Source organism: Leptosomus discolor, chromosome 6, assembly GCF_034619465.1.
Source record: "Leptosomus discolor isolate bLepDis1 chromosome 6, bLepDis1.hap2, whole genome shotgun sequence".
NCBI lineage: Eukaryota > Metazoa > Chordata > Aves > Leptosomiformes > Leptosomidae > Leptosomus > Leptosomus discolor.
This window is the reverse complement of record NC_141396.1, coordinates 409,451-431,774: the sequence shown is the minus strand read 5'-3', so window position 1 is coordinate 431,774 and position 22,324 is coordinate 409,451. Positions and strand designations below refer to the sequence as shown.

The following is a 22,324-nucleotide window of genomic DNA, read 5'->3' as shown; positions in this document are numbered from 1 at the left end:
AGGGCAGACCTGCCCTGGCCACGGCAGCTGTCAGTCCCCTTCCCTTCCACTCGCTGTCTCCCTGCGGTCCCCTGCCTTGTGCGCTTCACCAGTCCCTGCTTCTTCATAGGCGAGGCAGAGGGTTTGCCCCAACCCGCTGTTGCAAAGTCTTTGAACAACTTAGATCGAGCCTATCGGGTTGTTCACGTAGGCAGACTGTGGATAACTACATTTTTCTAGATGGGGGACTGAATTCAAGTTCCGTAGGCAACGTTATTTTCAGCATTTCTTAATGGTAGAAGAACACTTCCAGGTTTTAACAACATTCCTCTGTGGTGGCTAAGGTGTAATGTCAGATGTTTCATCTCAATAGAAGATGACCCTACCTCAGTGACAGGGAAATTCAGAATGCTTTAACCAAAAAAAACCTACTGTGGCTATCATCAAAGTCCCTTGAATCACATAAAGAGAGATAGAAGTTGGATGTCAGTTAAGCCTGCTCCTTGTATTTCTGTAATTGATATTATCTGGACTACTGCTGCTTGGCTATGCACTTGTAAAAATCTTTTTTTTCTTTCTTTTTTTTTTTTTTTCTTCTTCAGACTTACAGAGATTACAAATACTTGGAGTGCTTGAGGACCACAAATGCTAAATTGACTTGTACATATTTCAGACTTCACAAGGAAACTAAAGCTCATATTTTAATATTTTGACTATATTACTGTTTGTTGCTTTGTTGTTTTTTTTTTAAAAGTAATTCTGGGTATGGGAGATCAAGGCTCAAGTTGTTGTTCTGCCTTGCTTGGGTCAAAGTATAAAAGTGATGTCCTCACTGCTGTGCCTGCATTACCCTCTAAGAGACTCGTCTCGCCGTTTGCAGAGCCGGCCGTGCAGCACAGGGCTGTCCTCTCCCAGCTCCTGTCACAGCTCCAGCGGACCTTTACCTGGGCACCCCAAATGCAAGGGCACTGTCCTCCACCATGTCCAGACAGACAAAGACCTATAGGAATGGAAAGCGTTAACTTTCTATTTTTTCACCAGTTTTATATTTGTACTTGTGTTAGAACATCTTACTCAATTGTCCGTATCCCCAAAACCAACTTCTAAGAGTGGCTTCCTGTACATTATTTTTGTGTATCCAGAAATTGAGAATAATGCCCAACTTTGTAAAAACATTGTGCTACCATAGATGCAAATTCAGTGTTTAAGTGGTCTTGTATATGATCTTTCACCTCTGGCAACTGTGAGTTTTCAACTCTGAAGTATTCATTACTCATTATTATGTACTGTTTGTTCTTTCATAACAGTGGAAAACTAGTAAAAGGTAATGAGGCAGAGCCAATTTGCTCTCAGTTGGAGGGTATTTATTATATGAGAGGATGTAACTAATATTCAGGTATGTTTTTGTGTTTTAACCTGCAAGGAATGCCACGAAGGCCTCTTGCTGCTCTTAAGCCAGTGCAGTTTCCTCATTAAAAAATGGCATATAATACTATTTTTTTGTTGTTGTTTTAATACCAGCTGTGATTTCAAGGTCTCAAGGATTTGAATGCAAACAAAAAACCTGTGTCCTGCATCTCACTTCAGTCTCAAAGTGTTTTCTGTTGCTGCTGCTGTGGCACAGTGAGGTTGTTCTCCAGTGTTTTCTCAAGGCTCTCTGTTACTCATTGTTCATAAATGTGAGAGAGCTTATGCCTAGATCTTATTTGAAACCATTTATTTTACTTTTGTCTTATCAGTTTATTTGTTTTATTAGCTGTGTAAGAAGAGATCTTAATGAACCAAACTGCTGAGCAGTTAAAATGAATCGTGCAACGTGCCAGCAGATCTTTGCAGTGTTCACAGTGGGCGATTACTGGATGTGTTGCTTTGAAACAGCAAGGGTTGGATATGTTCTGCTTTACAAGATTAAATAGTTACAACTGTTTTCTAATTATGGTATTTCATAGAGCTATCCAAGTAGATAAGATCAGAACTTGGAAGCCAAAACTGATTTGGAGCAATAAAGCACATGGAGACTTGGGACCACATGTTGTTTAGGGACCACAAATGAGCGGTGTTACGAAGTTTGACTTCACAGGCTGTGTTTGGTTAATATTTATCTCCAAGATAGTGAAGAAAATGAACCAACCGGTTAAACTTCATAAAGATGTTTGATTATTAGTTTGCTGCTGGTGGACTCTGTGATCACAGCCTGCTAGGAGGTGGTCCCTTAAGGCAGTGCCTTAGGAAGAAAGGAGCATCTGTACAGGGACGCTTGTTTCCATTCTGCGGTGTTGTCCCCGTGCCGTGACTGCACGGGCAGAGCCACCCCGCACCGCGGGCAGGATGGCCTGCACCACAGCCCCTGCTGCGTGCCCCGTCGGTCAGAGCACCCAGGGAACCCCCTCGGGTACCCGTCCCACCGCCCGTGGTTCATTAGAGTTGAACGCCTTTAAACAGAGAGAGCTTTGTCATGGGCTGTAGTTCTCACAGTTTAGTGTGGCTCTTTAGTTTCTGTTTAACAGTTCTTGCTAAAAATTTGGGTAGGCATGTAGGCTTTTTGGGAACTGAAACCTCTCTCCTGAATGTTGGTAGCTGTAGCCAAAACCCATTTTTAAATGTTCAAAAGCACTTTAGGTATGTGTCCTGGTCAGTGCCGTGTTTGGTGTTGGACAAGATGCTTAAGAAAAACTTTCTCAGCAAAGCTTTCTCTTAACTGTTTGTAAATCTAGAAAATCGAGTAGTATTAATGTAAGCTTTCATAGTTATATCAAATATATATCAAAGGAAAAGTACATGTATGTCCCAGTTGGGTATGATTTCTTGGGTTCCAGGTATGGGTTTTTTTAGACTTCTGTAGTCTACTTCTTTCCCCTAGCTGAGCTTTCCCTTGGGTCCTCCTCTAGCTCACTCGCAGTCCTTACTGATGATGGCCTGTTTTAAAGCGAGATTGCTGCGTGTTATAGTTAGGCAGAAGCCAGCATTAATGAGCTAACTAAAGCGCACAGAGATCCACAAACACATGTGGGAGGGAGTATTTACTTTTTTCCTTTATATAGTAACACTTGTCAGTAGCTTATCTCAAAATGCTTCACCGAGCAGGTCGGTGTCAAGATTTGTTTCGATGATGGGGAAGCTGAGGTACAGAAGAGGAAGTGACTTGTTTGAAATCAGTCAGAAACCAGTGGCTGTTACCTCCTCGTTGCGAGTCTAACCTAGCTGAGGCTAGAGATGCTGTGACCTACTGCATGACTGGGAGATCTGCGAACAGCAGTACGTGGTATTCCTGTGGGCTTCGGTGCTCCTGAACCGCTGCCAGGCTTCCCTGCTGGTGCCGCGCTCGCTGGCTGTTTGGCCACTGGCCCTGGGCCCCGTCCCACCAGTCCCCCCCGGAGCAGTGCCACGAACGGGGCCTGTCCCATGGAGAGCAGTGTCCAAGGGCCTTCCCGGGGGAGCCCCTTGGGCAGGGATGGGCAGTGTCCCCACGGAGCTCGCGGGTCCTGGAGCCACTTGGTGCCAGTCCCTGCCGCCGCGCTGCCCAGCTGGGCTGCCACCACGAGCAGGTTCGGGGCAGGGCTGCGTTGCTCTTTGCCTCTTGTCTCACTGGAAAGTGCTGCGCTTCAGATTTGTCAGTCTTTAATTCTTTGCCTTTGAGCTTGATTTTCTAACGAGGTTGTTTGCATCGTCAGGAATGAGGAATTTTGCGCTCTGTCATCAGATCAAATGAGAATTTCTCTCTACCCTGGTTTAAAAGAAACATCTTTAAAGACCTTTTTACAGCAATATTAGTCACTATTCCTTTACATAATTGGAAGAAGCATGACTGCAAGGGTTTATTGTGTCTGTCCCTTCTCAGAGTTGCAGGGTACCAGCAGCAAAAACACGAGTGCAAGAGGAGAGCTATCCCTGTTATTTTCTCAGCTATTCTTCACCGCGGGGTGTTGAAGTTAGTCTTTTCAGTATTTGTCCCGTTCCTGCACAACTCTGTCTGCCACCCCTCCCCTGTACAAGAACAGGGGGCCATGCCCCCTGCGTGGTGGAAAGCCCTGAACCTGCCGGCGCCAAAGCCTGCAGAGGAGTTAATTGATTATTCTGCTCAAAGCAGCTCGGTGAAACCAGGCTGTTCTTCCCCCGAATGGCCGCGCGGACAACGTGGCCTTTGTGCTGGCTGGGACTGCCCGGTGCTACTGAGTCAAAAACAACAGCGAATCGTATTTTAGATTTTTCATGTGTTGTTTACCCTGCATGCCTGCACAGCGCGGGCTTGATTACTTCGGACTGTCGCCCTTTTAAAAAAACTGAAATAGTCTTGTAGCTTGTGTCCGTTAATTCACAAGGTAGCAAGGCATCAAAAACAAGTTGTACACAATACCAACGCAGAGACATTTTTAGGTGTGTTGTTTGCCATGGTGAATATAGTTAAAAATTTATTAGGATAAAGTAACACTGAATGTGTGTTTAAAGTAGCAGCAAAATTATAAATACCGTGTATTTGATTTGGTGCGTGACCAAAAAAGCATTCGTTCTAGGATTTTTAGCATGATAATTGCATTCTAGTGCTGACTACTTAGTATTTAACATACTTGCATTATACAAGACTAACACTTGAAATAGTGTGATGGATTTATGTGCCTCCTGTATTAGATCCTTGTGTACGTATGTGTGTGTTGTTTAAATACTGTTGTAAATAACATACTCCATAAATAAAAACATCAAATGTGACTGCTAATCAGCATTCTGTCATGAGCTAATTCAAGATACTTTGTAAAAGTGGAAAAAAAACACTTAACAGATTAATTCAGGTGTTTGAACTCTTCCAACTCCCAGACAAGGAGATGTTTTGATCATCTTAATGATGTTAGGTCCTCTTTAAGGTGAGTTGGAAGAGGTTATGTGTTTGCTTTAAATGCCTAGGAAGTAATTTGTAGTTAAAAAGAAAATATTAGCTAAAATATTTTTGAGATAAGACACTCACAATACACAATCATTATGTGCCTAACAAATTATGCTCCCCTTAGTGCTTATTACTGTTCTGCCAGTTACTGCTCAGATAATGGCAGAGTCGTCCTTTCAGAAACAACACATCTGGATGTGGTGTGCTTGGTAGCATGTACCTGGTAGCGTAGGGTTGATGGTTGGACTTGATGATCTCAAAAGACTTTTCCAACCTGAATGATCCTGTAATTCTATGGATTTATGTCCTTTGTGTTGTATGATAGTAGCATGGATACAACTTTGTTAATACTCGTTCATCTGTTTGTTTCAGGTTGTACATGCACACAAGCCCCACTTCATGGCTTTACACTGTCAAGAGTTTGGAGGGAAAAACTATGAAGCTTCCATGTCTCACGTGGACAAGTTTGTTAAGTAAGTGTGGTGGGTTGACCCTGACTGGATGCTGGGTGCCCACCAAAGCCACTCTATCACCCCCCTCCTCAGCTGGGCAGGGGAGAAAGTATAATGAAAGGCTCATGGGTTGAGATAAGGACAGAGCGATCACTCAGCAGGTACTGTCATGGGCAAAACAGACTCGACTTGGGGAAATTAACCCAAATCTTAAAAACGCCTTCCCCCCACCCCTCCCTTCTTCCTGGGCTCAGCTCTGCTCCCAATTTCTCTACCTGCTCCCCGCACTGAGCGGCACAGAGGGATGGGGAATGGGGGTTGGGGTCAGTTCATCACACTGTCGGTTCTGCCGCTCCTCCCTCCTCAGGGGGAGGACTCCTCACACTGTTCCCCTGCTCCAGCGTGGGGTCCCTTCCATGGGGCGCAGCCCCTCAGGACCAGACTGCTCCAGCGTGGGAGTCCCACCAGAAAACCTGCTCCAGCCGGGGCTCCTCTCTCCACGGGGCCACAGGTCCTGCCAGGAGCCTGCTCCAGCGTGGGCTTCCCGTGGGGTCACAGCCTCCTTTGGGTGCATCCACCTGCTGCAGCGTGGGGTCCTCCACGGGCTGCAGGGGCACAGCCTGCCTCACCGTGGTCTTCAGTAGGGGCTGCAGGGGAATCTCTGCTCTGGTGCCTGGAGCACCTCCTGCCCCTGCTCCTTCACTGACCTTGGTGTCTGCAGGGCTGTTCCTCTCACAGATTCTCACTCCTCTCTTGCAACTGCTGCAGTTGTGCGGGGTTTTTTCCCCCTCTTAAATCTGTTATCCCAGAGGCGCTGCCACCATCGCTGCTGGGCTCGGCCTTGGCCAGCGGCGGGTCCGTCCAGGAGCCGGCTGCATTGGCTCTGTCAGACATGGGGGAAGCTTCTTCTCACAGAACCCACCCCTGTAGCCGCCCACTACCAAAACCTTGCCACACAAACCCAATACAGTATGTAACTGGAAAGCTGTAATATATAATGTGGTATATAATTCTAAGCAGAAGTCACTAGATGGGTAAAGTAGATAAAACCTTGAAATATTTTTCAACTTCAGCATGTCCTATGATCTTGCAGAAGGAGGTGACTAGGTGAATGTTCATGCTTTGTATTTTTTAAAAAATTAGGAAAAGTAGTAAAAGTCCCCTCTGGCCATGTCCTGCCACGATAATCCTGCAAGATACGGCATGTATAGCTCCCTTTTGAGAAAAGCTTCCTGTGTCTGGTAAGGAGGTGGTTGTGTATTGGGCAAGCGTGTTCAGGCTCTGAACATGACAGGCGAGGCTGTGGGTCGAGGCAGCGGTTGTGGTAGATCCACAGTGGTGACAGTTGCCGTAGCTCGTGACACCAAGCAGCTGAGGGGGCTGGACAGGGCGGGAGGCAAGGCAGAAGCTAGAGGTGAGAGCGCAAGGGGCTTGTCAGCTCCCCGCAGCCACTGATGCTGTGTCTCCACCAGTCATAGGATAATTTTGGTTGGAAAAGACCTCTAAGGTCATCAGGCCCAACCGTTATCTTAACACTGCCCAGCCCGCCACTAAACCATGCCCCAAAGCGCCACAGCTACACGTTTTTTGAACACCTCCAGGGATGGTGATGCCACCACCTCCCTGGGCAGCCTCTTCCAATGTTGGACCGTTCTTTTGGTAAAGAAATTTTTCCTCATGTCCAACCTAAACCTCCCCTGGCACAACTTGAGGCCGTTCCCTCTCATCCTATCGCTTGTTACTTGGGAGCACAGACTGACCCCTACCTCACTCCAACCCCCTCTCAGACAGCTGCAGAGAGCGATGAGGTCTCCCCTCAGCCTCCTCTTCTCCAGACTGAACACCCCAGTTCCCTCAGTCGCTCCTCACCAGACCCGTGCTCCAGGCCCCCTCTCTGGACCCGCTCCAGCACCTCTCCGCCTTCCCTGTGCTGTGGCGCCCCAAACTGGACGCAGTGCTCAGGGTGGGCTCCCACCAGAAGCTGCCGTGCGAACCGCATCGTGCCCTCGCGGCGCCCTGAGCACAAGCGGCTCTTCCGAACACAGCTCGGGGAGGATAACGCGCCGTCCCCGGGGCGGCAAGGCCGGGGGGCTGAGGCTTCCCGAGGACCCGGGCAGGGCCCCACCGGCGCGGCGCGGCCTGGCCGTGCTCCTCTCTGCAGGGGCCGCCGTCCGCCTGCCGCGGGGGGAGCGGGGCCCGGGCCGGGGGGCGGCGGTGCGGCAGCGCCCTCTGCTGGCGCCGGTGCGCGCGGCCGGTGCCGTGGATGCGAGCGAGGGGCGCGCCCTGCCCCGGGCCTGCAGCGGGGCCAGCCCGCGGCGAAGGCGGAGCTCGGTGGCGGCGTGAGGCAGAAGCCGGCGCGGAGCAGAGGCCCCGCGGGTCGCAGGGCGCGGCAGGAGCGTGGCCCGTCTCTCGGGGGGTGGCGACGCCGCGGCTGCCTTCGCTGGGCCGCCGTTCTTCCGACGCCCCAGGGCCGGGACGTGCGCCCTCCCTCAGCCCCTCGGTCACCGCTCGGAGGTGCTGAGCTGCTCCCAGGGAGCCCGGCCTCCACCGAGGTAAAAGCCGCCTTCACCCTGCGGGGAGCTGACCGCCTGCCCGCGGGTTAGCGGATCTCAGCAGAGTACAGCTCTGAAGGTGAGGCCACGGGGCCTCCAGCACTGATCACCCAGTTTTAGGGAGCTTTGTGGCCTTCAGGGCATCGAGCGCTTTACAGCTGTCCAGGTGGCCCTTAGGAGTTTTGTGATTCACGTGGAAAGCGGAGCTGAGGTGGTGAGCTCCAAAGCTTGCAGGCAGGGGCTGTCCCGCCAGAAGCTTTCATCCCTGAAATTCACACCAGAATGAGGTTCCTTTGGGCGATACTGGGGGCGTTATAGTACAGAGAGTGATGCTAAAGCAACGTGGTATCTTTGCATCTCCCTTTACATTTTCAACGTCTTCTTTCTCTTTCAGGGAATTGTTATCAAGTGATGCGATGAAAGACTACAACAGAGCTCGAGTTTACCTGGATGAGAACTATAAATCACAGGAACATTTTACGGTAAACTTCTTTATTTCACAAGTTATGTTCAACGGGTGGTGAATTTCTTCTGTTAAGCTGGGGATTTTTGACTGGCGTGGAGGTGTGAGCTGCCTCCATCATGACGAGGGTTGCATCTTTACTAAGAGCATTTACTTTGTAGGAGGTGCAAATACTGGTTTCACAGAAGTGCATCCATTTAAAAGTGAGCAGAACACCAGAACACACAGAAAGTCTTGTCTTTTGTTCAAAATGATTGTTCAAGTTTGTTTTTCCTCTAACAACTAACCTTGGTGGATCAGAATTACCTTCCGTTCGAGAAGACGTGTTGCTGTCTGGCAGTAGGAGGCAGTGCCGGCTCTGGAGCATGATTAGCTGGCAGGGTTTGGCGAGCGTTCCAGGCTTGTGTTCCAGACCTCCAGAGCCCATTCACAGGCTCGCTCACCTGTGGGATGGTGCGAAGAGCCAGAGCACAAGTTTCCACTTAGGCAAATGTCAAAGCACGGGTGCGGAGCTGCCTCCTGTGCAGAGCAGAAGCGATCGTATGGTCGTTGCCGGGACTGTGCAGTGTGCGAACGGGTCTGCTGTTTGTTCAGGTGATGACTGACAGCTTGCACAAGGGAGAACAGTCCTTTAGAGGTGAATCAGCAACCTCTCCCTTCTTTCTAGGACAGCAGCTTCCCTCTGCCCCAGAGTGTACTGCTCGGTGGCAGTCGGTGGCTCCGAGGAGCCCTCCCTGCACACGAGCGGGTGTTGCCCGGCGGCCAAAGGCAGCAACTGGGGGACACATTCAAACAAGGAAAAACCAACCCCATAACAGGCACACAGATCCCAGCTGGGCAGCGCATCACCTAGGGGAATAAGAATCTGGAGAGGTTTGAGTTACTTGGTTTTTACTGACTCTGGCTAGGAGCCCAGGTACTGTGGAACTGGAGGAGACAGATCAGGATTTTCTTCTCTTTCGCATCAAAGAGGAGAAAAGCAAGATTATCAGCTTTACTGAGCCTTAGTGGGACAAATCTCACCTCGGGCCTATTAAAACTGCGTGCTGCAGACGTTCAGAAAGCCCCAGTAGATGAAGGGCAGTAGGAGGGAACTGTGTGGTTTGGAGACGCTTGTAGCTCAGAACCCTGTCCAGGTAAACCTGCTCGCTAACGAAGACCCTGGGGGGTCCTGCCACAGGGCTGTAGCAGACCTGCCCCAACCGCCTCCTGCTACGGTGAGAAGAGCTTTCAGGGGCTCTGCATAATGCGGTCTCCTTTCAGGAGAGGGTTGGACTAGATAATCTCCAGAGGTCCCTCCTGACCGAGACTTTTCTGTGATTTTGGGAAAAAAGGATAATTGTCTGTACTCTTAATTTGGGAAATGCAATACAGAAGTCTAACGCAACCTATAACAAAACATTAGTAACTTTTTTATTATTTAGCATGAAGTACATCTATTTTTGGTGCCACTATGGTGGATGAAAAGACTCTTAAAGAGGTTGGCAGCAATCCTAGACGTAGAGCAGGTGCTGCTTCAGTCTCTGTGAAGAGCTCTGTATTGTACAAAGTTCCTAGTTCAAGAAGTAACATGGTTTCTTGTTTCACACATTAGCATTATTTTCTAGGCACTATGTTTTCTTGCAGTATTCCACAACCACCTTTGTAATTCCCCCTTTCCTGTCGTAAGTACTACTTTGGCATATACCTTTCTTCTCATCTTGTATTTACTAAAGCCAGGCCTTCCTGGAAAAAGAACTGCTGTCAACATATTCAGTCAATAAAGGGGGAGTGAAAGGATCGCTTCTATCAATACTATTTTCTATGGAAAATACTCTAACCAAACATGTATTTCTATTATTTGATTAAATTACTCTGTTGAACAGCAACTTCAGCGATTTATATAAAACAAGCCTGTAAAGGTGTTTGACGTAGCCCCACGTGACAGGCTGTTCGTAAACACCACTGCACGTACCAGTACAGCGGCGTTGAATGGCTGGGAAGTGGCTCCGCCAGTCGCAAATGGCGACGATGACGGGAGGGAGGACATTTCCCAGAGGAGCCCTTGGATCTTTTCAGGTGTAGGCTCACCTGCCCTGAGCCTGGCAGCGAGTGTGAAAGCCCTGCAATCCTTGAGAGCATAGCTAGTGGAGAAGGAGCACAAGAAAGGTGGGGATTTTTTCTCTGTGTACAGATGTAGTGAAGTGTTCCCGTGTTCTGGCATCCAGTTCTCGCAACAGCATTTTTAAAAGCCTAAGAAAAAGATGGAGGTGACTCACAGAATGATGCTTTTTTCTGTCTGTCGTTCTTTCCAACCTGTAAGCACCTTTTGGAGTCGAATCAGCTCAGTGTGGAGCATGGAAAAAACCAAACATGAGTGATGATTTAATTATGTCTTATCTTAGTATCACTGGGACAAAATACTGTGTCCTGGAGGAGTATTTTACACCTTCCTTGTTAGACTTTTAGTAGTAGAGGCTTTGACCCAAAGCCAGAAAACCTAGAAAGGAGAGAGGATGCACCTTCATATTTTGCTTCTTAACCTTTTGACTTCTTACAGTGCTTTCTGCAGTTAATGCTGAGAGTTGCCGTACGTAGTTCCTGACACTACTGTCATGAATCAAAGGTTCATATAAATGATTTTTCACACGTGTGATTTGAACTGGCAGTTCTTCAGCTCCGCGATTCAGGCTGCGTGTAATGTATGCACTGGGTGACCATGAGCGGGGATTTCACCACTGCGGTGTGTCCATTTAGGGTAAAGTTCTGGTCTTATCTGCAGTGTGGTTTGGCTCTCACGATGTTATGCGTCTCCCTGTTTCCTCATTAGTTGTTTGATTGCAAAGTTCTTTAACTTCTGTGGGCTTTTTTTCCATCCCTTCTAAGGCATGGAATTGGCAGCAGATGGTAGCCTTGTAGTTACTATATTATTACCTCTCTATCTTTGGAATACAAACATTTATCACTTGCATTGTTCTATTTTCTTTAGAAATGGAGAAGCCCGAGTAGTTGCAGTTTGGCTAACCTTTACCCTTGCTGCCTTCATACCCCCTTTTCTAGCAGTTTTGGCACCACTTCTTCTGTAAGGCTTTCCTTGGCTTGGCTCCTGCAAAGCTAAATCGGATTTCGCTGCCCATAGTTACTCGCTTGGCTGCGTTAGGACTGACCGTGAGATCTGAGGAAACGTTTTCAGTAGCCTGTCCCTTCAGCTGTGCGGCCTCTGTCTTCCAGCTCAAGGCAACCTAGGGTGGTTTTGTTTTGCCGTAGGTGATGGGATGAAGCTGTGTGGGAACTGGTTCAGCTCAGAACTTGCTGAAGCACACGCACGAAGTAGAGCCCAGCCCAGAGGCTGAGCAGCGAGCGCACAGCCTGGGGCAGCGGGTCAGATGCCACTGGCCCTGTGACAGCCCAGAGCTCTCGGCCGGAGGGTGGCCAGCTCGCGGTTGCTGAGAGGAGGGCTGAGAGGGACAGTCAAGTTTTGGCAGCTGCTCTTGGCCTGAGGCTTTCCTGAAGGTCAGGCACTGGGAGCAGCAGAGGCTTCGCGGGGAGCGCGCAGGTGAAGCAGTTCACGTCACACCTCAGAGACACGCAGTGGTGTAGAATTGAAAAAGGGTCTGAAGATGAGTCTCTTGGCAGAATGCTGCTGCGTTAGAGCTAACGCTTACCAGCTCTGGGAGGATGACAGCGTCGGAGTTAAGGGCTCCCAACAGTTATGAATGAGGTTTGTGGGTGAAAGCCTTTGCAAGCCTAACAATGGCTTCCCAGAAGCGTCAGGTTACCTAAACAGGCAGCTCTGATGCTGTTCCAGTTGTGAATATGGAATGGAAATACTGGTAGGAAACGAGTGTCAACAGACCAACTTGAAGATGCTCAAATCGCTTGACAATGCCTTTTAAAATTCAGCCTCCTGTAAATCTCTGTTTAAAACCGTGATGCTTTTTTTCTCATATAAAATGTAACCTGGGAGGTAGATCTTAGTTAATCTGTAATTAGCAAAGAGAGGAGACAGATGGAAGAAGACTGAAATCAGTAATTCAGTGCAATTGTTTTATTAATTTATGAGTATACCCAATAGACTTCGCTCTTAATAAAGCAGGTCTGTATTGGTTTTCCCAACATCCTAGCATTTGCATTCTCTGTTCATTTTACTGTACTTGGTGTATTACATGTAAGGGGTAAATTATGAATCTTGATGCTTTTCTGGGTGAAGAGTTATGCAAAAATAGTTTGATGAAGTTCTACCTGTCGATACTTCTCGAACAGCTCAAGTTAATTGTGAATAAGGTGCTTTTTTCTGGGAATAAGAGCATTCATACTGAAGCTGAATAGCAGCCAGAAATAAGTTGATGTTTTCATCAAAGCTGTAATTATTTTTATATGAAAACATACCAGTATAATCAGTGAACTTTTATTGTCATTAGATCAAAGCTAGTTTTGTTTGGTGCCTTGTATTTATTGATTTCTGGAATATTCAATTAAGGTTTTGTATTGCTTAGCAAATGCTTTGGGGTTTTATTCTGTTTTTTTTTTATTGTTAAAAGAAGGCAGAAGAAACCCCTGCTTAACTTGCTGTGTTGAGCGCGTGGTTTCAGTGGGTTGAGAGAGAATTGTTACTGCAGGAAGTAAAATCCTGAGGGCTCCTGGCAAACCAGACCTCTGAGAGCAGGCTCGCCACCAGCTCATGCCTTGAGTTTTTAGGGAGCACGTTAGGAGCTGTGTGGTCATTAGAGCGCTTAGCTGATTTGTGGAAGCATCTGCACAGTAGGGTAGCTGCTTTACTTCTCAGGATCGATTTATTGTAAAAAAATAAACAGAATCCTCCATTGCCTGTCTGCTTGTTCAGCCCCATAGGTAACCTTGCCGTGAAAACGCTGTTGGGCTGTATGTCCGATGTGCTGAAGTTTCAGCTTGCTCCTCCTAGTAAGGATGTGTTGCACTGCAGTTAGTTCATTACACAGCAGACCTGTTTTAAAAAACAAAAAGAAAGATACTTTTCGGAAGGAGCGTTTCTGACATTAGGAAGATGTGTTTAAACAACACCAGCACCATAAACAGCTGCTAATACAAATGAGCTGAAAGGAGAGAGGATGCTGTGCTTGCATGGCTGCCTTCTTCCACAGTTCAAGTTTTGTGAGATAATTTATTGAAATGAAGCTTCCCTTAAATAACCACCCAGGAAATGGACAAAGATAGTTTACTAATGGAGGATACAGCAGGTAACAGTCCAATTTTCTGACGGGATTTCTTCCCCCACCCCCTGCCAAATCTGTGGTTGTGGCGGCTGAGGTGTTGCCTTGCTGAAGGTAACGAAGGCATCAGTCAGCCAGGAGCACCTGGGGGTCTCCTGAGGAGCAGGTCTCTAGAAACCAGGCGGGAGCTGCCATTGCACCACCTCTTTACGGGTCACAGCTCCTCGGTGCTGTGCCGGGGAACCGCGTGTTCCTCGGGCTGCCTGTATCCCCCTGCCCGCGCGTTCAGGGGTGCCCCCATCCAACCCCAGTCCGAGCTCCCTGCCCGGCATGGTGGTCTTGGGCTGCACGGTGCCCAGGGCTGGCTCAGTGTGGGGCGGGCTGCACTGGTCAGGTGGGAACAATAAAGTGAGGATAAGTGCTATAAAAAAAAGACAAAATGCTCAAACTCTGCAGTAACACAGACATTCTCTCTTGGCTGGGGTAAATGAGTGTATGCATTGCCATAATGTATAGAAATGGCTGTGCCTTTTTTCCTGATTACTTGGCTCTGTACTGGTAGTTTTTTAGATGTAAAATGGCTCTTAAACTACACTAGATAAAGCATTGGGTGGCCGGCAGTAGGATCTAGGAAAGACCTTTGCTCAAGGCGTTATCCTTAATAAGTAACCTGAGCTAGCGTGGCTGAGAGGGCTCCAGTGGGGAGCTGTGGTCCTGAAAATACAGATGGACAACATTTTATTCAAGTGCGTTATTTTACCTTGAAATTATGTCTGCTCATTACTGAGAGAATAGTAAAGTTAATTTTTGTTAGATTAATGATATTTGAGTAATATTTTTGGTTGAGCTGAGTCCGAATAATTGGCCATTAATTGAAAAAGGAAATTGAATTGAATTTATCTTGTACATAAATCCTGTCATAGTTATTAATGGGTCTTAGAAAATATCGGCTTGTTCCCAGAAATGAATGGTGTACACTGATTCTTCTGAGCTTATTAGCTGTGGCAATTTAGAGTTTTGTTAAATAAGAAAGATGATTTAGGAAGAGAGACATAATTGAATTGAATATTGGGGGAATTCACATGCTTGATTAGTTCTCAGCCCTTTTCTCCATTAACAATTTGAAGGAATTTCCCGTTTCTGCAGAAAGGCAGGTTTTCCCCAGGAGGTGGAGCTGAAGCTCCAGCCTGCATTGCTGGGGCCCTGGCCCCGCACCCCTGGGTGGCTGGACCCCCACGCTGTGGCTGCGGGGACACACGTAGACACGCTGAAACACGCACCACGCATGTCCGTCCCCAGGGCCAGCGGGGCTCTCTGCGCTCTGGGAGGGCTGAGAGAAGACTTCTGGGCAGCTTGAATGCTGGCAAGAGTCTGACACTTGCAGCGGTATATCAGCGTGGCCCTCTGCCGAGGGGGAGATTTTGGAGCGTGTGTCCGTGTCAGGCTTATCCCTTACTGGAGTCTTGGTTTGAATTTTCTTCTGCTAATTACACGGGCCTGTTTCCACCTGCCTCTCCTTTCCATGGCATTTTATTTTGTACTTGAGTTTGGTTTTATATCGGTATCTTTGAGAAACGTGCCAAGCTAGAGAAGCAGGACTTCATTTCTGGTCTGAGAAGGCGGCAGCAGCAACATCTGGCAGAGATGCTGTACCTGGAGGGATGTGCGGGGACCCGGCTGTGCTGCCAGGGAAGGTCCTGCTGCAGGGAGGCCACCCTGTCCTGAAATTAACTTAATTAATTAAGGGTCATCCAGGGAATGGTCTTCTGGAGCCAAGGGAAGCCCACAGGCTCCCTTCTAAGAAACACGTTTCAAAAACCCACAAGTGTTTTGTCATCCCCAGCCTCCGCACATCACTCCTAATCAAATGTTTCCCTCTCCCCCCTCCTCTTTTGTTGTTGTTAGGAAATGAGTTAGCATCAACATTTTTAAATAAATAACAACTTATTAAACAAATCTTACTGCAAGAGTTCTTTGGGGTTGTTGTCTTGGTACCCGAGGGCGCAGGAACACGTGCAGCGCTGGGGGGCTGCGAGAGGGGGCCTGGGGGGGCCCTCCGCGAAATGCGGGCTCGCCTCTGCTCGGCCACCCCCTGAGAGATGCTGTGGCGTGGGGCACCCGAGTCCCTCTTGGCACTTGCTACCCGAGTGCTTGCTGAGAAGTGGCAGCAATTAAAAACTGCTTCCTAGGTGAGAACAAAAGGAGTGAAACCACTTGAAAAACGTTAGCCTTCCCTACAAATGCCCCTAAGGTGCCGGGAGCAACTCTGCAGCCACGCGCAGCCGCGCTTCTGGCGAGGGCAGAAAGGTGCGATGGGGACGCGCAGCCGCGCTTCTGGCGAGGGCAGAAAGGTGCGATGGGGACATGTGGCGTTGGGCCCCGCCTGGCTGCAGCACTGGCCGGATGAAACCCCACGGCGGCGGTGGTGGCTCACAGCGACCAGGCTGGTTGTGTGCTCGGTGGAGCGCCCGGCCAGACCCAGCTCTGCTGTGGGTGGCCGCCTTCCTTGTCGTCTTTGTCGTCCAGCAGGCTCTCTTTCCATTACAGCCTCCTGGATTTTGAGGGTCCTTGATGAAATACATGGTTGGGAGCTTTGTGAAACCCGCGTCACAGTCTGACCTCTCCATTAGCTTTTGTCTTTCTTTAATTGGAAAAAATGAGCCATGAAGTGAGCTGGTGCATGTAGAAGTTAATCCTGCTGCTTCTGACAAAGTCGTGAAACAAATGGTTGTACAAGTATTGTCATTTTGTGACATGGACAAGTATCTACAGCCACCTGAAATGAAATCTCCCACTTAATTTCTTAGGGAACTGAGTCAGCTGTCAGGTGGTTGCTTCCAGTCTCTTCTGGATGAGAAACGGGATCTGAAGGGGGTTGCCACAGTGGTACCTTCCTCCATTTTTGACTTGTCTTTTTCTCTCTGCATTTTTGAAATAAATCTACGAGGCATCTGTAGAGTTGTTCTTGCTGTGAGGAATTCCATGGCTTATCTGCCACCTGTTTCTGACACTTCTGTTTAATTGGAAGAGGAGGAACCAATACAAAACAGTGAGAACTTTCACAGATCAGTAGCCCAATAATGCAGTCTTGGCTCAATTTCTGTTTACAGACGTGCTAGTGCTGAGAAAATTGATGATGTAGCAGCTTCTTTACATGTGGAATTCATGTAAATCACACCGTTTGTGTGAGCTGTGGCTTTACCATTTTTATGGAGTTGCATTTTCTGTGGGCTGTGGATTTGATATTCAGAATTTCACACTGCAGTCATGCCCCAGATGACATGTTTAGAAGAAACATGGGATTATTTGTAAAGAATAATTATAACCTGGTTTTGTAGAAAGCCATACGTCTAAAACTCAGCTGAAATACTTGAATTATAGGCTGTGGTAGCTGAGCAGAAGGGGAAATCGACTATTTCTAAGCTTTTAAAAATTAAAAAAGACTTCTCTAATTGCTGTTGGCAAAGTGAGGCTAAACCGAACTGTTGTTGTTCAAACTGCAGCTGTCCGGGAGGCGGGACGGGCGCTGCTCGTGGGGTACCGGGGCGGGGGCCTGAGGCGCTGCTGCCGCCGTGTCGGTGCGAGTGTCGCGGGGGCCCAGGGGGTTTCGCAGCGGCCCGGCCTCGGGGCGCGGAGCGGCCGCGGGCACCGCACGGAGGGGCCTGCGGGGGGCTGCGGCCCCGCTGTGCAGCCGGACGGGCCTGGCGCCGCCCGCGCGGGCCCCGGCCCCGGGGCAGAGGCCGGTCCCAGCCCCCGCCGCTGCCCTCGCCCGGGACGCGGGAGCGGGGCGGCCCGGGCGGCGTTGGCCTCCGGCGGCCCTGCCCGCGGGCCCCCGCCCCTGCTCCCGGCGCTTTGGCGGGCGGCAGCGGGCGGGTCTCGTTTCGCGTTCGGCGGCGGCTGTCGGGTGCCGGGGTCACCTGGGCCTCGGGCCGCGGGTCGGGGGGCTCGGTCGGCGGGAGCCGGGGCGGTGCCGCGGTGGCCTTGGCGGCCTGTGGGCCGGCGGGGCTGCGCTGCGTTTTCGTTTGCCGCTGCCTCGCGCGTGTTTAATTGTTGTGTGAGCTTGAAGCGATTTGTCTGAGGTCTACGGGAAGAGTTACTGGTCGGCTCCGCGCGTACCTCCGAACAGTTGCTGCCTTCTCGGTTGTAGTGCATGTATTTGAGAGCTCTGCTTCTGACAGTTCGGCGATACCGCGGAGAGATGCTTGAGGCTTTAGCTCGGGGTCCTTCGCAGCTTAGTATTTGCTGCCTGCTGACTGCATGACAGTTTCGAGTTTTATTTAGTTTTTTTTTTCTTTTTTTATAGTACGTAATGCTTAGAATTTATTCTTTTTAATCCTGCGTTAAAGAGTGAATGTGATTCAGTTTGATGCATAAATTTATTGCGTACAAATAGTAAAGAATTCTGTGGGAAAACATGGCTAATAGAGATTCTCACTTACTGTGAATAGAAGTCCTGTTTGCAGGCTTTTCTCTGTATTTTATTTTAGTAAAGTTTCTTTGAGGTCCAAGGGCACAGCAGATCTTCTTGGGGTGAAAGGAAGAACGCAGTCTCGGCAGAGGAGCCGAGAACCGTCTGTGCAGTGTAAGGCTGTCCCGGTACAGGCACAAGGCTTGCAGCCTGGATCGTGGCGTCCGTCCCCCTCCCCGAGCAGAGCAGAAGTCGATGCACATCACCGCACCCAGTCCCAGCCTGTCTGTCCCCAGCCCCCGCTCCGCGTGCGGGGTGCCGCTGGGCGCAGCAAAACCACGCCAGGCTGGAGGCACAGATGGCCCCTCGCTGCCTGTGGCCGCTGCCACCAGCCTGCCGCAGTGGCCCTCGGCTGGCCCGGCTCCCAGCATGGTGGCCCTCGGCTGGCCCGGCTCCCAGCGCGGCGCTGGGGAAGCAGACGCCGTGGTTCCCTACCCCTGTTCGTTTGTAAGCGCCCTCCTGGCCAGGCTGGGGTGGGGGCAAGGCGGCACTCCAAAAAGCAGGAGGGAGAGCAGAGCACTGCTGAGTGTCCGTGGTTCGCAGCTCAGCCACAAGTGATCGGCGGCCAAAGGCTGACGCTGCCCAACGTACTGATTTGCAGGCAGATGCGCGCTGTGGGGCTTTCGGTACGTGACTGCGTTCTGCACATCTGGCGAACATACGTTGGTAAATGCTTAAATGCTGTACAGTGTATTTACTCGGGCCTGACCCTTCCCTTCTAAATCGCGGGAATCCTCCCAGCCCCCCCTCAGGACTGTGGAGGCCTTGCTCGGCAGCCCTGCCGCTGTCCCCGAGGCCCAGGTGCCGGCCGCAGAGCTGGGCCGCCCGCTGGGGCCATGCCATGCCTGCCCCTTCGCTTCAGGCGAGGACAGTGCGCTCCTCGTAGCGGCTGAGGGTTTGAGGGCATTTTGCATAAAGGCTCGCTGAGTGCTCAGGAAGATGTTGAATATTTAATGGAACAGGAAGAACAGTAATGAAAACCAGTATTATCCGCTGAAATAATTGAAGATCTGGCACAAAGAATATACTAAATGCTTTAATTTGAAGTTTGCAAAGCCCCACATGGGTCCCCTTTAGAAATTTGGGGGTATGGTTGCCAGGTTTTGTCTTTCTGCAGGAAGAAAAATAATTAAATAAAATTATTAAGGTATGGGGCAATCGGGTATCTTGTTTGCATTTATATGCGGTAGGGCTAAGGGCAGGACCATTTTATGTTGCTCTAGCAGAGCTGTGTTTTCATTAACAGCTCCTTTCAAGTAATGCTGTGAGGAATTTTGTTTGTACAAACAATGTTTGATTTGGAACAGCTCTGGCTTTCAAGAAAAGATGTTAGATTGGAAAATGTGAAAATAATTGCTTAAGAAATTATGAAACTCTGTTTAAGGAACTTGCTAATGTGTTTGTCTGAGGCTTTGAATTAATCCCTAAATAAGAGTAGCGTGACTCTGCAGAAAAATAATACGTATGCTATTTACTGATAATAAACTAATGGGTTTACTAGTGTTTGAAATCATGTTATAATGCAGTATTCGCAGTTAGAGAGAAAGCAGTGCACGAGGCTGCTCGCTCCCTTGCTGTGAATATCATCTGGCAGCCGGGTTCCGCTGCACGGCTCACCAGCTCTGTGTTTTAGTGTCTTGGAAACGCACCTCATTTTTCACAATTAAAAACAAATGAGTAGGAGAAAAGGATTTTGTTGTATTACACTACCTAATCATAATCCCAAGATACTGCCGTTGATGTGCAAAGGCAGTAAGCCTCAGCCCAATTTCCAAGGGGAAAATGATGCGTAAACACCTGCCCCATTCTCAGAGAAGTTGAGCTGGGCTGGAACCTGAGGCCCTGCGAGCGGGGGGTCTGATGGCTTTGTGCAGCCAAGTAATTCCCGATGAGAAATGCCGGGTAAAAAAGGCTGGCGCTGACGGAGAGGCAGCGGTGCTCCTTTGTGACACCGCCACGACGCTGTCGATGCACACCGAGCGTCACTCGGTACTTCCGGAGAGGGGCTGACGTTCCGAGAGCGCGGTGCTGGTCGTAAAATGCTACTCGGTTCGATTTAGCTGCGTTTGCAGCATACAAACCCAAACTAGAACCCTCTGACACTGAGGAAGTGTTTCCACTTAGTTTTAGAGGGCTTTCCAAGTGTCTATTGATCAGTGTTCTCTAACAGCACAGAAATAATGTGTCTAATTTAACTGGCCACATGGAAGAGTATAGAAAAAACATTAGTTATCCCTTGAAAGGCTTGGAACATCGATAGGAGGACATAACATTAATGACTTTCCTATACACGAGCTTCAAAAATGGCTAAATGAGGAAGAAATTACAAATTTATTTTCCTATAATTTCAGCAGTTGTCTTGTTTTACTGCACCAGTAAAGCATTAAGCAATGAAATGTCACACAAGGAGTATTTTCCTGATAATTTGTCTGACATGCAAAGCTTATAAAACAAAAGAGAAAAAGATGGAAATGTGGAGTTTAGTCGTTTTGACAAATTTAGTGATTTTTGCTCATGAAGTCTGGCTAAGAGTCCCCTGCTTCTGTCCAAATAATTTCAAATATTGCTGTTTTGTGGCTCACTGTATCAGGAACACCTTTGTGGTCTCAATTCTGTCCTTCACGCCCTGAATGCAGGTTGCTAATTTTATGGTAATTTGTTAGTGTATAGCAAAATTTATTTAGATTTCAAGCTTTTGTTTTTCGAATAAATAGGAGGAATACCAGGTGTGCAGAGGGGGTAGCGGACGGCCAGGTTGGGAAGGGATGTACTGTCACCAGTTCCCTTCCTGTGGTTGTGCAGTACTGAACTATAAAGGAGTTTGGAGTTGGTTTCGTTCTGTCCCGCCTTTTCCAGATAAACAGAAGATTTCATTGGGGAAAAACCCCATAAAATCGAATGAACTAAAATAACGCTCAACGTTGATTGTGGAACTGACTGGCGTTACTCCCAGAGTACCCACCCGCCTTCCCGAGACCAGCGTCGCCCGCGGTCCTGTGCAGGGTCCCCTTCCTGTTGGGGGGAGCTGGAGCTGGGGCTGAATGTTCCTGGCTATTGATAGGTTTGCCCGTGGTATTGAGACGTGCGGTGGCTAGTCCTTTGTGTTCTTCCAGTTTGGCTGTTCAGGTTATGCGTTTTTTGTCTTTTAGGATTAGTGGAGAAGCGTTATCCTGAGATTTTGGAAAAGGATCCCCTTCTGCTCATGAGGATGCTTTTTTTTTTCTTTGCTAGAAGTCATATTTGTACCAGGGTTATGAGACATCCACTGTTTCTCTTTTCTTAGAACGGCAGATGTCTTTTCATACCTGCTTCACAATAAGCGTAGAAAAAACCCGCGCTCTGGTAGTAATCGGCATCCTGTGAAGTGCTTCATCAGTCAACGAAGGCTGCGCACGAGGAAGTGATTAAAAAAAACAAAACAGACCAACCAACCCAACCCCACCCCCCAGCCCCCAAAGAGGTTCTCCTCTGTGTGCCGTTTATTTCACCTTTATCACAGCACACTTGCAGCTATTGTGCCTTTCGAAAAATGGTGCGAGAGCGTAGGCTGTGTGGGCTACGGGTGTTGGTGCGAAGGCAAGTCCGACTGCAGAGGTGGGATCCGAGCGGCGCGGTGCAGCCGCTGGGCTGACGTGGGGCTCCTCAAAGCAGAGGACGCCGTGTCACAGGGCTCAGGCTGTGACGGTGCCCCGTGCGGAAGCGAGTGGGGCAGGGTGCTGCTGGCTCCGGCCAAGATGCTGCACTGCACCTCCTGAGTGCTGGAGATCCATCGGGGTGTTGTGTGACCGCTGTCTTTTAAATAACAGTTGCTGTAATGCTAGATATTTTAAAGATTCCTGTCTCCTTGATATCCAGTTACCAGGTAAGAATTTGAAAATGACTGAGTTCCATGGAAGGAACCAACTGTACCAGCTTTGGGTCCTGGTACTGATGGTGTGTGTCTCTTACAAAAGAGGAAAAGCCACCTCAGCGCATCACAGCCATCTATTTCTGTGGCACGCCCTGCCTGGTGCTTTGGTTTGGTTTTGTTGTGGTGTTGATGCTGGGGGGGATCAGCACACCCAAATCCCCCACTGAGATACGTGTGCATGGAGACGAACGCGATCGGATTATACAGACGTCTTCTTTGACACACCACTTTCCACAGAAAGCTGCAACCTAATCCCCTAGTTAACATGGTACATGGAAACAGATGATGCACCGATGGACCTCGATGTGCATGGCAGGGAGGGTTTAAGCCATGATGGAAATAAAGTGCTGAGTAACATTTGAAAGGTATTATGGTGTTCTGGATACCTAATAGGGTATTTCTTACACTGTAATTATACTTTTAGACTTGGAAAACGATGTTCCCTCCAAAACTAGC

General features: G+C 48.9%; 1 protein-coding gene across 1 annotated transcript in view; it reads left to right on the top strand.

Moving 5' to 3' along the window:
- Positions 1-22,324, top strand: part of INPP5A (inositol polyphosphate-5-phosphatase A) — a 247,016-nt gene that overhangs the window by 70,951 nt on the left and 153,741 nt on the right. The window contains 2 exon segments of the mRNA XM_086466868.1: positions 5,228-5,328; positions 8,254-8,341. Of these exon segments, the coding sequence (XP_086322994.1) occupies positions 5,228-5,328; positions 8,254-8,341 (189 nt within the window).